This window comes from Bidens hawaiensis, unplaced genomic scaffold (assembly GCF_021521415.1).
Source record: "Bidens hawaiensis isolate Kalapana, Puna unplaced genomic scaffold, B.hawaiensis_p1.1 tig00025797_1, whole genome shotgun sequence".
NCBI classification, from domain to species: Eukaryota; Viridiplantae; Streptophyta; class Magnoliopsida; order Asterales; family Asteraceae; genus Bidens; species Bidens hawaiensis.
Window position 1 is genome coordinate 2,126 of NW_027494138.1, and position 17,466 is coordinate 19,591.

The 17,466-nt window shown below is 33.4% G+C and overlaps 1 protein-coding gene across 1 annotated transcript; it reads left to right on the plus strand.

The window, feature by feature from the left end:
* Window positions 1–2,934: 2,934 nt before the first annotated feature.
* On the plus strand, window positions 2,935–16,562 carry LOC143572299 (putative E3 ubiquitin-protein ligase LIN; the record flags this gene model as incomplete). The annotated part of the gene is made up of 16 exons (XM_077057492.1): window positions 2,935–3,696; window positions 4,718–4,945; window positions 6,479–6,579; window positions 6,656–7,568; window positions 7,698–7,918; window positions 8,370–8,514; window positions 10,109–10,366; window positions 11,128–11,437; window positions 12,178–12,302; window positions 13,217–13,333; window positions 13,569–13,700; window positions 14,633–14,755; window positions 14,840–14,950; window positions 15,433–15,579; window positions 15,691–15,936; window positions 16,545–16,562. Coding segments are annotated over 16 exons (3,957 nt in total), but the record flags the coding sequence as incomplete, so codon positions are not given.
* Between the last annotated feature and the right edge of the window lie 904 nt (window positions 16,563–17,466).

Consider the following 17,466-nt stretch of genomic DNA (forward strand, 5'->3'; position numbering starts at 1 on the left):
ATTGAAAAGCAACAACCAAACTATTTTTAAATGCTCAATAAACCAGTATCACTCAACTGTTAGATACATAAATAACACATCAAAATAATACTATCAGATAACCAAACAACACATGAAATATGTCCATTAAAACGCCTGTTTCTAGGTTTCAAAATTTAGTGACTTCTGATCTCCGCTATACGCAACTACGCATTCTTCGACTTGATAACTAACTACCTTCTCCTATTTCATAATTGATTTTATTTTATTTTTAACATTGTAATTTCTTTTAAAAAAGTTTACTCGTATTTTCGTTCGGAAACCAGACTAACCGATTAAACCTAAAAAACAAATGCAATCCAAACTCAATAAGACCGATATAGAGATTCAGATCTGGTTTCATATATGATTTTAATATTTCGAAACCCCAAAAACCCGAAACTGAAGAACAACATCAACATGCCTTTTTTTCATTTGATTTTTGTTCAATCATTCTTTGTACAAACAGTGTAAAATATAAATACATAAAATTCTACAAAAACTAATCAAAAACTCAAAACCACAATTCTTAAATCTAGAATCCATTAAAACAATGAAATCAGAAACGAAACTCAACACCCAAAAATTTGTGAATCTTACAAAAAGTTAAACCCATTTGACTCAATAATATTGATTCATTGTTCCTCGTAGGCCCATTTAAGGGCCGTTAATAATTGCCCAAAGTAAACCCATCAATCTATCAAAGTATAAAAAGTTGTCATATTGGCCGAAGTTTAATACTTTGGTTTATTTATATTTAATAAAAATATTTTGAGCTTTAAGTTTCATAACCGGATTAGACACAAACCCGAATGGGAAACCGGTTAACCAGTTTAACCGGTTAAACCGGTTTGACCGGTCCGAACAACTTTCGTCTAAAAATAACGGTTTGGGCCGAAATTTTTTTTTTTAAATAAATATATTTTTTAGTAAAATGGTTCAACCGGTCCTGTTTTCCGGTCGGACCGGCCAGTTCTCTGGAACGGGACGAACTGCATAAAACTGGACCGATCAATAGACCAAATTCCGGTCAAATTGGTTTGACCGGCCGATCTGGTCCGGTCTCAACAACATTAGTTATACGTGACTTAAAAATAAAATCAACTCATATCCATAAATTATAACTTCCCCTTTAAGTCAAAGCATCCTAATGATAAAGTCAAACTATCGGGTCAAACCGTGTGTTCAGTTCATTTGATTGATGAATTAATCTTTTCAATTTTCAATTTTTCTCTCAATGTTTTCTTTTCAATTTTCAAGACAATTATACAATGCACGCGACTAATAGTTTATAATTTATTATGAAAAGAGCATTTTGTTAAATAATATCTGGTGGTATAATATCTCTTTTTTTTTAGAGATCTTTCAAAACCTAAAAAAAAAAAGGAAATCTGGTTACATGGATTTAGTAGTAGATTATTAGCTGTTAATTTTTTTTTTTATAATTTGTTGTAATATTATTTAGTAAGTCAACCTAATAATTGCTTCATGTGACACATCATCAGCCGGCCACGACGGTGAAACCCCAAGATACATACACGTCAAAAGGTCTAAACTACCCCTCTATAATGGACAAATGGCACTTCATTTCGAGGGTAATAAAATCAAAATAATTAAAAGAACTTTAGTAGAAAAACCAATTTATTTATTTATTTATTTATTATTATTAATAATTAATAAAGTCGAGAGATCTAAAACTTATACATAGAAAACTCTAATAAATAATTAAGGAACTTTAGAGATCCAACAGAATTTGCATTTTATCCTTGGTTTGCAGGTATTGGTGGTAGCGATGTTTCAAAAACGTCTAAACCATCCAAACCAAGTTAAATCGACCGCTTTGACCCAGGTTAAAAGTGACCACGTTCGGTTTACAGTTTGAAAAACCGGTTTCACAATTTGGTTTTGTACTAGCCGTTAAAACCGAATATGCCAATAATAATTAAAAAACATAAAAATTATTTTAATCTATATAACTTTAACAAATTTAATATATCTGATTCCACGCATATGAATCAAACAACTATAATACATATATTTTATTAACCTGATTAATTTAACTTTATTAAAGGTTTCTCTTAAACCCTTCCATACTCCAAAAATAAAAGATTTAACTTTTTTAAAAACCTGTTGTTTAACTTTCAAAAATCTAATAACATGTTTCCCTGCCAAAAAGGAAAAAAAACATATACCGATAAAACGTTAAAATCAAACCGTAAACACCCTCAATTTAACAATGCAAGTTTGCCAATGAGCAATATTTTTATAACTGGATCGGACAGCGAACCGGGCAGATAATCGGTTCGCCGGTCAAACCTGTTGGACCGGCCAAACAACTTTGGTAAAAAAATGACGGGTAGGCTGAAAAAAAGATTTTTCAATAATAATAATAATAATTTTTTATAGCAAACTGATTCAACCGGTCTGGTTTTCCGGTCGGGCCGGTTGAACCGGCTTAAACCAGCCGGTTCTCTAGGAGCCAAGCGAACTACACATAACCGGACCGGTCGGTCTCAACAACATTGCCAATGAGCTTTAGCTAGGTTAGTATTGGAGGGGAAATGAAGATTTAGGCTGAAGGCCACACGGTCTCAATTTCAAATCCGATCCCAACCGGGTGTTACTACAGTAGACTTTCGGACGATAGGTTTTCTTCATAACAGGAGACAATGGGTTTGAGCTACCCAACGGTATTTGCAATCACGGGCGTATGAGGTTGCCTTTTACCATTGGATTACCTTAAGTAGCCAATTCCGTTAATCGTTAAAAAAAAAGAAGAAGAAAAAGAATGCTCCAAAATCCCAAGGCTATTTTAGTAATTTAACAGCCGTCCTATATAAATTAAGACGCCAATACAATAATAACAATCAGTTACTTTCATCATTCTCATCACACTCTTTGTCCTAACAACCTTTCAAACCACCACAAACCACCATGTCCACCACCACCATCCTCCACCAAACCACCACCTTCCTCACCCAAACCCTCACCCACCCCGACCGCCGCCGCCACATCCTCCACACCCTCCACACCCCCAATCTCCTCACCCAAACCCTCGAAAACGCCATCACTAAATCCACCTCAATTCAATTATCCGAAAACTTAATTTTATCCTACCCCGAAACCCCCTTTTCGTTGTTCATACTGTCCCTCGTTTACACCCTATCCGACCGACACCTACACGCCTCCATCACCTTCCTTGAACTATTCAAAATGGACCCTTTTGTTATGCGGTCGGAAGTTGCACCCCAGGTGTTCGAGGAAATGTTTCTGAGGCATTTTGTGCCCGTTCTCGATTGGTACAACCAGCAAAGATCGAGGATATTGTCGTCTTTGTGTTTGAGTAATTCCGGATATGAAAACTATGAAAGTGATGATAATGTTGACAAATCGGTTGTTACCAGTTCGGTTGTGTCGTGTGTGAATTTGCTGTCGAAAATGAACGATAACCAAGCGGTGGAGTTGAAGGAGTTGGAGAGGGAGTATGAGATGGTGCTTGATGAGAATTGTCGGGTTTTTGTGGAGTATTTTAAGGAAGTGTTAAGGAGTAAAGACGGGAGTGTGATTGATCCGCCGGATGTGGTGTTTGAAGTGGTTAATAAAGGGGGTGAATGTGAGTGTGAGCAAGGTGAAAAGAAGGCGTCGGATGAGTTTGGATCGAAAAATGGACGGTATAATGTAATGTTCATTATTATTATATGTTGATTAATATTCCTGTTTCATATATGGTAATTTGGGCTCTAAAATCATTTCAAGATAAATCAAGTTGTGAACTTTTTTTGAGTTCAAGCTTGAATACAAATATGAGTCAAACACAACAAATTTTAATGGGCCAAAATCGATCCGTTTTAATCTAAATGGGTCAAATTTGACCCGTTATAAAGTAAATGGGCTGAAATTGGTATTGTTAGAAACTTGGTTTTTGGAAGTTTATTAGACTATTAGTCATTTGTATTGTCTTTATTATGCAATTCTTTATGTTTTATCCAAGTATTATGGCCCACAACACTTGAATTAGTAAGTTTCTTTGTGTATACATGGACCTTTGAGCAGGTCAGATAACATAAATTAGACTGTTTGACTTGTTTAAATTTTCCAGCCAGATGATATTATTATTAGGGCTCACAGATCACTTACTGAAGTTTTTTTTTGAGTTCAAAGCTTGAACACAAATCTGAGCTCAAACACATTTGATCCACTGGTGGCCCATTTAATCTAAACGGGTCAAAATCGACCTGTTAATTAAGTAAATGGGCTGAAATTGGTATTGTAAGTTTTTGGAAGTTGTAGTAGTCATATGTGTTGTCTTTATTATGCAATTTTGTTATATATTTTCTAAGTACCATGGCCCATCACACTTAAATTGGTAAATCTCTTTGAGTATACACCTTTGAACAGGTCAGATGAATTTACAGCTTTAATTTCAGCATTTGATCTATTAAGTATTAACAATAAAATGTGACACAAATGAACCCTTTTTCACAAGAAGATTCAGTTTTTTTTTTTTTTCACCGAATGAGTTTGCATTATGTATATAAATGTGAACTATGAATTTATAGAGTGGGTTATCAAATTCTTTTAAATATTAGTTATGTCAATGAATTTATCTATGAATAAGCAAATGCATGTTTGACAAAGTCAAGCTACTATTTTTAGAATGATGCATGACCAAATCTAGTGTATTTGTTATTTTATGCAGCCAATATGGACCGATAAAGGAGAAAAATCTATTGAAATCCAAATCAAAACCAATAATCTTTCAAGGTTTCCATCTTTCTTACCGGAAAGAGTCTCTCCTCGGGTTTTGACCAATGAAAAATCATCTTCAAGATCAATAAAAACGTCACCAAATAATAAAGATTCTGGATCAGAAGCTGAAGATAACTCTAGTGCCATGTCATCCTCGGACTCAGATGCAGAACTAGAGGTACTACTTTAGAGGTGGCAAAATGGCAAAGTCGGGCAGGGTAGCTAGGTAATATGTCAAAATGGCTAACTTTTGACATGGGTCCAAACTAGGATTGTTCAAAATGCTCCTGGCTTGTAGCTCTCTTGAAATCGGCGCGTTTGTAAATGAGCTTGTGCCAAGGTAAGCCCGGCTCGTTAGGCTCGTTTAGCTGGCTTGTTGGCTCGTTTAAACTAAGTTCGTATTTTAACATATATAGATTATAACCCAAAAGTTAAATGCATATAAATTTAAAGTTTTTGTAGTTTATTAATTATGCATTATGTGTATGTAAAGAATACCACTTTTTTTTTTCGTTTTATATCTATCAATATGTGTAAAGATAATTATTCTTTTTAAAAAAATAAAAAATAAATGAGTTTTCTCAACGAGCCACCAGCTGGATCAAGCTTTTTACGAGCCTAGCTCGAGCTCAACATTTCAGCTCGTTAAGACATTCCGGCTGAGCCCGAGCCCAACCTAGTTCAGCTCGGCTTAGCTCTTTATAGCCCTAGTCTAAACAGTTTGGTTTGCGCCGACTGGGTTTGAAAATATGTCAAAATGGGCTCATGTTAAAATGGGTGTGGGTCAAAACGGGATACTTTTTGGTCTGTGAAAAAATTTTAGTCAAGGTCACGGGGGGTTGGGCAACTTGTCAAAATGTGTGGGTCAAGATGGATAAGTTTTTTGGTAAGACGTGCCATGTTAGATTGACCCAAAACACCTTTGTCCAAAAGTTTGTAAATCATAAGTTGCATTATAATAGAGGTGTGCATGGGTCGGTTTTGAAACTGAGCGTTCGGTTTTAGCAGTGGGTTCGGTTGTTTTTCTTCTGTTTTCTCAGAACAAAAATTGAACCAAAATAATGAATTTGGCCTGAAACTTTGGGCCTATACTTTTTTTTTTGTTGGTTGATGATAAACTGATTATTACTCTTTAGGACTAGACCATTTATTAGTATTTCACAAATTACTTCACATTGAAAAATTAAAACTAAAATTAAAATTAGAATCTATAACTTTAATAACAAAAGTCAATTTTTCGGTTTGGTTCGGTTTTTCAGTTTTCAGCACATGCAAAATCGAAACCAAACCAAAAATCTGTTTTTTCGAAAAATATAAAGCCACTGTCAATTTTGCGCTGCGTTCAGTTATTTCGGTTTCATCGATTAGGGACAAAAAGGGATTGGGTCAAAATGATGAATTTGGGCATGAAACTTTGACCCAAAACACCTTTTGTCCTAAAGTTAGTAAATACACTTTGTGTGTGTCTTTCAACCTGTTGGACCCATTTGACTTGTTGCTATCTAAGTTTATCTTTTTATGTACCCTTTGACCCGTTAGCGATAAAGCATAACCTTAAGGGACCAACTAATAAGTAAACGGGCCGAACTGCCACATCAACACTAATTGATACAAACAATAAAGATGAAAGAATATTCTCCTTTGTTTGACTGATTTTTCCAAGCAACATTTTATGTTCAACATTAAAATTGTCTTATATGTTTTTACAAAGGAACACAATATTGAAGTAACATCGCGGGACTCAAAGAAAACACAATCCCAGAAACAAAAACAGAAACAGAAACAGAAACAGCCGATCGTAATAGAATCAAGGTAAGAACTTTTCTTTCTTGATGTTACATTTTCAAAATCTTGATTAATCTTGTTCTTATTTTGTTTTAAAAACCAGTTCTTTTGATCCGCTAATGGGAGACTATGATAATCTGATCAATGAAGGAAAACATACACCGCCTAAAGATTTTGTATGTCCAATAACAACACATATATTTAATGATCCGGTTACTTTAGAAACGGGTCAAACGTACGAACGTAAAGCAATTCAACAATGGTTAGAAAGAGGAAACTCGACTTGCCCGATTACTCGACAAAAGCTTCACACCACTCAACTTCCTAAAACAAATTATATCCTTAAACATCTTATTGCCAGCTGGCAAGAATTGAATCCCACCAATTCCAATCAAGAAAATGAGCAGTTAGACATTGCTTCATTGACTTTGACTTCACCGGATGATGAAACGGATGGAACAGTTAAGGAACTAAAGGTTGCAATTACTAAACTTTGTACTTCTGAGGTGTTAAAAGAAGCAGAAACCGCGGTTTTCACGATTGAAAGATTCTGGCAAGATTTAAACGAATCGGGCCCGGGCCTGGAATTTGAAATTCAAGATATGCTTTCGCAACCACCCGTTATAAACGGTTTTATGGAGATTCTTTTTAGTTCAATCAACACGCGAGTTTTGATATCAACTGTTTATCTCCTTTGTGAACTCGGGTCAAGAAACGAAAATGTTATGTCAACGTTAATGCGGGTTGAATCGGATGTCGAATGTGTGATTGCACTTTTTCAAAAAGGGTTGTTTGAAGCTATTGTTTTGATTTATTTGTTGAAACCGTCTATTTCGACACTTGCTCAAGTTGAGTTAGTGGATTCCCTTTTGAGTGTTGTGAGTAAGAACGAAAATGAGTTTTTTAAAATGTGTGTGAAACCGAAAACAGCTGCAGTTTTGTTGTTGGGACAGATTGTGTCAAGTGGTGATGACGGTGCAGTTTTTGAAGTTGTTAGACGGGTGATCTCCGGGAAGGTATTCTTTGTTATTTTTGTTGTATTTTTATTTAATTTTCCTTGCATATTGTAAATTTTGCTTGTATTTATTTATTTATTTTTGGTATAATATACAACTGATACTCACACACTTCTTCATCTTGATAAGGTGATTGAATGCATTATTAGTAGTCTGGAATCTGAGTGGATCGAAGAACGAATCATGGTTGTTCGTTTATTGTTGAAATGTATACAAGAAGATGGAAAATGTAGGAATGTTATTGCTGATAAGGCTGAGCTGGCACCAGTTTTAGAGATTCTTGTTGGGACGAATGATCAAGATCGGTTTGAAATTGTTCAGTTTCTTTCTGAGTTAGTTAAATTAAACAGGTATGTAAGTTTTCAATTGTGCTATTATAGATATGGCAATTTTGCATGTGTGCTTTTAATACATAAAGCCTCCTAGTTTTTGTTTATCTAAAATATCAGATTTTCTTAAGTAATATTACCTCTAAATAATTTCTCGAACTTTTATGTAAATGGGTTGATTTGGGTTATGTTTAATCTTTAACGGGCCAAATCTGTAAAAATCAAAATATTAGCTAAAAAGGAAATGGGCCAAAAGTAACATACGCCTCTTAAATAATTTTATTCAAAGAAGTTATATTATTATTGAAATAATTTAATTTGTTAGCATATTTGAGAACTATTTATGTAAAAGTTTGTATTTTTTTCTTTGACAAAAACTGTTTTGTATCACATATGAAAATGCACCTCTATGATTTAGAAACACATATCTATGGCTATTTAGAATGTTTTTTTGTATGTTTGATTTTCATAGGAGAACATTCAACAATCAAATTTTGCATATCATAAAGGATGAAGGAACTTTTAGTACAATGCATACACTCCTTGTATATCTACAAACTGCTGAAACTGAACAACTGCCGGTTGTCGCTGGACTCCTTCTCCAACTAGACCTTTTGGTTAGACTCTGTCTCTGTGTGTGTGTGTGTGCGTTTTTATTTTTTTTGGGGGGGGGGGGGGTACTTGGAATACCATTTTTTTGTGAGAACAGAAGAAAACAAATCGGTTATTCATATTTTCGATTATAAAAAAAATAGAAGTACAAGAAAATGATTAAAATGTAATGTTTATTCACCTTATTTTAGCATTCTAAATAAATATATAAACAAGATTTGTATATTTATGGAACCTACACGTGTGTAGATAAACGCTTAAAAGTGAAAAAAAAACATATGAATGGTTTTTTATGCATATAAAATAGACATTTGTATCATTGTATGTAAGAAGTAAAAGTTTTTAAAAATATGAACCCTTAATAGAAAAGGTTATATGATTTAGGTTTGTTCTTTTTGTTCTCGCATAATTTGTCTCCTGTAATGAACCTCTCCCTATATATGTATGTATATATGTGTGTGTGCACGTACACACATGTATATGAATTTTAGAAGTAATTTGATTTAAGTCAGAGACGGTAAAATTAGCGGGTTAAGAAGGGTTGGGTAGACAAAAACACTTTCTTTCCACACATTTATTGCTCGCTTAACGCCCTGCTTGCGGTGCGCACATATAATGTATATATGTGTGAACCCTCGGGTGGGCAAAAATGAAATTGCACTAATTTTGACGTTATTTTACTAATCTCGTGAAAATAACGTTAAAAGTGGTGGAAGCTTAATCAGGCATCATGTGGTGGCGTTGATAGCCGAAAGACAAGGGTACACGCACCAATTGGCCGGTGTCCCGGTGGTTGAGTGTTATGTACCTTATGTCCAAGGCTTGATGCAAAACTACTATCGAGCCGGGGGTCTCACCGGAAGCAGCCTCTCTATTCCTACGGGGTAGAGGTATGGCTGTCTACATCTTACCCTCCTCAGACCCTACCATAGCTTTGCTATTGGTGGGATTTACTGAGTACGATAATGATGATGATGACATTTATCGCTCGCTTACCTGCCTCTTTATTGTAAATGGATCCTTTTATTATTTATAATAGAGTCACCTTAACATGAAACATTTACACATTTGGAATTTGGTAATCATATTTTCATAATCGTTTTTAGGCGGTTAGTTGTTTATGATAAAATATTCAATCTTTAGTTCAGACATTTTATAAATAACAAATGTATCAAGTATGATTCCATAACTTATATTATTTCAATTAATATGCATGGGCCATGGGCAGCCCACTTAATTGGTAGTTGCACTTGCCGTTCAAACCTGGGCGATCGTGTAATTTACATTTACTGGTGTAATAGTAGTAGAGGTCGGAGTAACATTTGCCGTTCAAAAATATAAAAATAAAAAATAAATAGTATTCAAATTTTTTGAAAAAGTAAATTTGAAAGATTTATGCATTAAAAGTACACTTTGAGTGTCTTCGACCCTTTTCCTTCTAAAATACCTTTCTATATTACACATTCATTTCAATATTGAACACAGTAGGGTTAGTAATATTATCTTACAGACACAATTCAGTTAAAATGTAGTTCATTTCTTTTATAAGTGCACAGATGGAAAGCGTAACTCTATTTGTACATGTAATGTTTCTTGTAGGCGGAACCAAGAAAGATGAGTATTTATAGAGAAGAAGCTGTTGATACTCTTATATCATGTCTTAAAAATTCAAACTCCCCATCGGCTCAAATTGCAGCTTGTGAGGCAATTTTAGCCCTTCAAGGGCGCTTTTCGTCTTTTGGCAAGCCCCTTATTCGTGCATATCTTCTAAAAAATGCGGGACTTGATAAAAGTTATCGTTCTACAATAAGAAAAGAACAACTTGCAGCTGTTTCGGGAGAAATACAAGAAACTATGGTTAGTGCTGATATGCTTAACTTTATATATATATCCTTATAGAAGTATAAAATTTCACATATAATCTTCTAGATCTTGTAATATCATATTTACCCTTTCAAAACACTAAAACATATCATATTCATTCATGGCATAAAATAAAAGAGCTAATTATATATATGGCCCCTGTGGTTTGGCAAAAATAACAAGTTTGGGGTCTGACTTTCAAAAGTAACATGTTTGGCATCTATATATTTCAATTTGTAACATATTTGGGGGTTATCACTAACTTTTGTTAAAAAGTTTGTTAAGGTTAACAAAATGATGATTTTACGCTTTTAGATAATTACACCAACAGTCCTTGCCCTTTATGTAATTAACTTTAACCAAACAAACGATTGAACACGAATGATTAAACGAGATGGGTTTTCTTGTTCGTGTTCGTTCATTAAGAAACTGAACATGTTTGTGTTCATTTACGCTCATTCGTTAACACTTAACAGTATAAACGAACGGTTTACGAACATAAGCGAATGAGCAGAACTGAAAATAGCCGAACGAACATAACTGAGCTAAAAGCAGTTTAGCAGTTAAAAGTAAAAGTTATTAAAATTAGGCTACGGTGTAATGGGCCCAAAAGTTTTAAATGAATACAAACCAACGAAGTTTAGAAAATATAAACTAACACATATTTTAACAAACGTTCACATAAATGAGCGAACGAGACGTGTTCATGTAAACCATTATAGAACTAGGTTTTATATTTGATTCTTTATTAACAGGAAGAAGAAGAAAAGGCTGCTGATGAATGGGAAAGAAAGACGGCTTTTGTTTTAGTGAGCCACGAGTTCGGTCTTCTTTTCGAGGGTTTATCAGAAGGGCTAAAAAGTAATTATGCAGAAATATGTTCTTCATGTTTTGTGTGTGCAACGTGGCTTGTACATATGCTCACACTTCTTCCTGATACTGGAATTAAAGGGGCCGCACGGATTTGTTTGCTTAATCGGTTTGTAACAATTTTTAAATCAGCAAAAGATATAGAAGAGAAAGCTCTTTCTATGCTTGCTCTTAGAAGTTTCATACATGATCCTGGTTAGTATTTATCTAATTAGAGGTTCCTTATAGTAAAATGACCAAACTACCCTCATGTACAGAAAAATCTAACGTCCATTATTGGAAAGGATGTAAACTGTGACAGCATATGAACATAGAGGATGATATATGCTATTTCCTTTTTTAAGGACAAAAAGTGAAATTTGGTACATATATACTTAAAGGACGGAAAATGTAATTTACTCCGAAAACTAGCTTACAAGTTATAAGGAAATGCAATTTATTCAGAGTTCAAAAAAATTGTAGTAAACTGTAATTCATTCAAAAAGTTCAGAGAATTATACTTTTGGTAATGTAATTCGTATAATTTATTTGAGGTTTTTTTAATTATTTATAGAATTATTTCATATATTTATTTGTAAATTTCATAATATCATATTCACCATTTCAAAACATCAACAAGATCATAGTAGACAAATAAAATTAGTTACTAGCAACCTTACCCTGAATAAACAAATAGGAAAATTATTATTGTTTTGAATCATCTCGACGAGTAATGTTCTCTTTGTTTATTTACTGAAACATGGTGCTATAAGTAATTGATTTTTGTTTACTATTAAATCGATAAAAATGATATTTTTACTGTTCTTAAAATGTCAAGATGATATCAAGAATTTTAAGTGATATGAAATTGTTCTTTATCTTTAATACAAAAACGCATGTTATATGATATATGTGAAACTTTATAGATTTTACATTATTATTTTGCTGGATTTCAGATGGGCTGAGGGACATAAAACCTCAAATGAAGGATATCTTGAAGAGTTTAAAAGAGTTCAAAAAGTCATCTACAGTTGCATTCGAAATGCTTAAAGCACTTTCGGAAGGAAGTGAATCTAGTGCCGTGAGTTCATTATTTCGTGGCAAAATCTAAATGCTAGAAGTATATCATATTGTCCTGGCTATGGGTGTAAACAAGCCGAGCCGAGCCCGAGCTCGACTAGGCTCAAGCTTAGCTCGTGAGTAGTAACTTAAGCTTGAGCCAGGCTTGCTTATTATTTATTAATTAATCTATATATATTTTTAATAATTTATATATATTCTAATTATACTATGTACATATAGCATAATGTATATTATTTGGTTTTTTATCATAATTATGTGTACATTAATAATAATAATAATAATAATAATAGTAATAGTTATATAAGTATATATTTAATATAATGAGAATTACATAAACAATAAGATAGTTTAGAACCATGAGCCAGCTCGAGCTCATTTAACTTATGAGATCTCGAGCTCGGGTCATTTATTATTCATTGATTAATTTATATACATTTTTAATTATTTTTTATATGCTTTAATTATAGTGTGTATATATGACATAATGCATTATTTTTTTTATTTTATTTTATCATAGTGTTATGTATAATTATAATAATTTTTATATAAATATAAACTTAATATAATAAAAACTTTATAAATAATAGGCTTTTTTAAACTCGCGAGCCAGCTCGAGCTCAATAAGTGAAGCTCGGGTTCATTTTTTAAACAAGCTTATTTGTAGGCTTGAGTTTACACTCGGCTCGTTTAAGCTCGGATTGATTCGAACTTTTAGCAAGACGATCTTGAGTAGTTTACGAACGGCTTGGCTCGTTTACGCCCCTAATCCTAGGTGCTAACTATAGGTGCAATTGTGTTAGGTTCTGATTGGTATAACCCAACCCAAGCATAACCCATTTGCTTATTTAAACGGGTTAGTTAACAGGTTTGTCAGGGACTCATGGCTAACTAATTGTTCTTTGTTGGTATCAGGACCTATGGAATCATAAAGAACTAGCCCAACAAGATTGCAGCCCAAATGGTGAAATTTTATCAATTTTATGTTTTAAAGACAAGATTTTTTCAGGTCATTCAGATGGTACAATAAAGGTACTTCCTTTACACTTTATAGATCATACCCATTATTAACATTTGCAACTACAACCCATTTACTAATGAATACGGGTTATGCTTTATCTCGAACGAGTCAACTCAGACAGTTGACTGAACGGGAATGTGTCAAACAGGTTGAAATTTTTAGTACATATACTTATGATATATTCACCTATATCATTGAATAATAACATATTCTGTTTGAGTCTGATTTATAACTGATATTGTGAAGGTTTGGACTGGTAAAGGCAGTGCTCTTCATCTGCTTCAAGAAATTAGAGAACACTCAAAGGCAGTTACTAGTTTGACTGTTTTACAAACCGGGGATACACTTTATAGCGGTTCACATGATAAAACTGTTCGGGTAACAGAGAGTTCATTCATTTTTTTATTCTGTTGTTTGTTTTGAAACTGATTATTATATTATTGTGACGTCAACTCGTAATAATCAGTTTTTAATGTTTGAATACATTAATTCTAAAATACGTCACATTCATACCTGCTGCAACAAACCTGTTTGTTTTAGGTAAGCAAAGGGCCGTCTCCGAGAATCGTTAAAAATTTTTGGCCCGAAGGCGAAAAAAATTTTGGGCCTTAAAGTAAAAGGCTTTTTTGTTGGGTTTAAACAATTAAATTTTTAAATGGGCTTACTTGGTTATGATATGGGTTGTGCAAAAAAATTTTATTTATAAAAATTAGCTTAAATGAGTTGAGTAATTTGATTTAAACATTAAAATTGCATATTTTTTAAGAAAAATATATGAAAAAAAATTAATTTTCGGGCTTAGCGGGGTGTTGGGCTGGTCTCGGTCGACCACCCTACCTTCCTTGAGAGCCGGCCTTGGGTGTGCATGAAACCGAAAATCCGACCCGTAACCGAAAAACCAAACCGAAAAAACTGAATCCAAACAAAAACCAATGGTTTGGTTTTATGTTTTGGTAAAATCCCAAACTTTCGTTTTGGATTCGGTTTTGCATGTAACTAAAACGAATTTATGGATATTTATTTTTTATTTTGAACTTTTAAGTATAATAATCAATTATTAATTATTAACAAAAAGATTTAGACCCAAATTCATTATTTTAGGCCAATTTTTATTTCGACCATAAAATTTCAAGCCCAAATGGCAAACTGAAACAGAACCAAACCTAAGTTGAAATCCGAAAAAAGCGCAACTGAACGGTTTGAGCCCCAAACCAACCCGTGCACACTCCCAATTCTCTTATTTATTATTCCCAATTTTTTCTTATAATTTATAGCTGAAAACTAATATTTTTTTTTCACAAATCAACTAGGGGTGGTCTATTAACAAGGAAATGATCCAATGTGAACAAGTGTATGATGTCAAAGATCATGTTAACAGTTTGCTTGTTGCAAACAGCGTCTCATGTTTTATCCCTCAAGGTGCTGGAATCAAGGTACGTATGATTTTATCTCGATAATAATATTTTTTTATGCAGTAATTTTATTAGAAATTTAGAATAAAGTAAAATTATTATCAGATTCATTCATGGAGTGGAACATCAAAGCTGCTAAATCCTAGTAAATATGCCAAATGTTTGGCTCTTGTTCATGGAAGATTGTATTCAGGATGTCAAGATAATAGCATTCAGGTGCATTTTCTTGTGTTTTTCATGTGGGGTGACCATATGGGCTGGTTGGATAACGGGTCAAAACGGGTTCGGGTTGAAATAGATCATGTACAGCCTGTAAACGAACTGCACGTTCAGTGGGAAATTCGTTTATGTTCGTATCTGTAATAAATGAACAAACACGAACACATGTATCATTTGTTCATTTATGTTCGTGAACGCTCGTTCATTTAAATTCGTTTGTGTTCGTTCAGTTACATTCATTTTATGTTGATTCGTTTACATTCATTTATGTTCATTAGTCTACTGTTAACAAACAAACACAAACATGCTCCTTTTCATAATAAGCGGACATGGACAAGAAAACCGATCATTTGTTCGGTTAAAGTTAACACAAACACGTATGCAAACAAGAGAACCATATTCATGTTCTTGTGTTTGTTTGGTCTATTTTTTATATGACTTGTTTGATCCGTATAACAAAATTTTATCATGTTTTACAGGAGATCGATTTAGCAACAGGCACATTAAGTTCCATTCAAAGCGGGTCAAGAAAACTAATAGGAAAGTCATATCCGGTCAATGCCTTAATAGTTCACGACGGGCTTATATACTCAGCCAGCTCATCAGTTGAAGGAACTGCATTAAAGGTGTAAATAATCACTTATTATTATTATTATTGCTATTATTATTATTATTATCATTCTTTTGATCAATATCTAAAGCTTTTGTTCATCAAATGTTTTTTTTATTTTTTGAAGATATGGAACGCGTCAAATCATGCTTTAATTCATTCGGTATCATTGACGAGTGAAGTACGTGCAATGGTAGTTAGCTTGGATATGATATATATGGGTTGCAAAGGCGGGATTATTGAAGTATGGTGTAAAAAGAAGTTAAGTAGAAAAGAAATATTACAAACTGGTACAAATTGTAAAGTTATTTGCATGGCTCTAGATGGCAATGAAGATTATTTGGTGGTTGGAACATCAGATGGTAGAGTTCAGGTAATAAACTAATGACTATATACCAAAACTAGTCAAATTTGTGATTTTTTTATAGAAAATATTAGTGAAAAAAAAGAAATGGGCCAAATGTGTATTTTAATGTGGGGCCAGTTTTTATAGAAAACATCACACCTAGGGTTTGCGCGGTTCAGTTAGCGCGGTTCACCTAGGGTTTTTCGGTTGGCCCAAAATAATGAATTTGGGTCTAATTTATTTTGTTAATTAATAACCAATTGATTATTACACATTTGGCTAAAATATATGAGTTATATATTTATTAAATTGTTATAAATTAGTTTAAATAAATAATAAAAAATTGAAAATCCAAAAATTCGGTTCGGTTTTTTCGATTTTTAGTACATACAAAACCAAAACCTAACTGTTGGTTCGGATTTTACAAAAATATAAAATCAAACTGTCTGTTCTTGTTTCAGTTAGATTTTTCTGGATCGGTTATCGGTTTTGTGCACACTCCTAGAGTTACACACCCTCTTAATCTCTTTTTTTTTTTTTTTTTTTTTTTAAATAAGGGTTATTTATTTGATAATGTAGTTTGGTAATCATATACAACACATAATTAGTTGCAAATGAATATGTTTGTTTTGTAGGCATGGGGAGTGAGTTAAGCTTTAAAATTAGCGGGTCATGGGTTTTCTAATGACCCTAATCTCTTCTCACAACTCCATCGTTGTTCATCATCATCATCATCATCATCATCGTTGACGTTTCTCTTTCTTTGTTTGTTTGATCAAAATATAATAATAATACGAGGTGAAATCAATTTCTATAGACTGCTTCCTCCTTTATTTTTCAAGAAACCTAATCGGTGCTTTTAGATGGTCTTGCACTCTCCGCCCGCGATTCACAATTTGTCATGAAAACGAACCAGTTCTTTACTGGTATGTCGTCTGTTTCAACATATTATTTGTAAATTGTGACGATTATTTTGGTTCAAGTGGATGTGTAGAGTATCAATTTCATTCTCTTGCTATGTGTTTTTTTTGTACTTTGATTATTGGTTGTGTTTATGGAGGGCCCTGGTTTTGGCTGTATGATTTGATTAACAAATAATGATATACGATTTGATTGTTTATTTAACCACTTCAACATTTAATTTATATGATGTAATTATTTATTTTTGTTGGATTCGATATTTTATGGTTGAAATCACACCAAACAATGGCTCAAAGATAATTCGTTTAACCACATTAGATGATATGCATACCAGTTATGAACTTAGCGCACCGAACAACTTAGGGCGTGTTCGTTTCACGGACTTTTTTTTAAAGGATTTGGAATTGGAATTGGAATTGGAATTGGAATGGAATGGAATGTTTGAGAATCCATATCATGTGTTTGGATGGTTAATATGTATTGGAATTGGAATTGGTTTCGAGCTGACACGAGTTTTCGCACTGGACGGGTTGGGTTTCGGTTTCCTTTGTTGCTTTTTGGTCAGTTTTGGAGCACTGGGCGGGTTGGGTTTTGGTTTCTTTTGTTTGTTTTTGGACGGTTACGGATTCGTTTTGG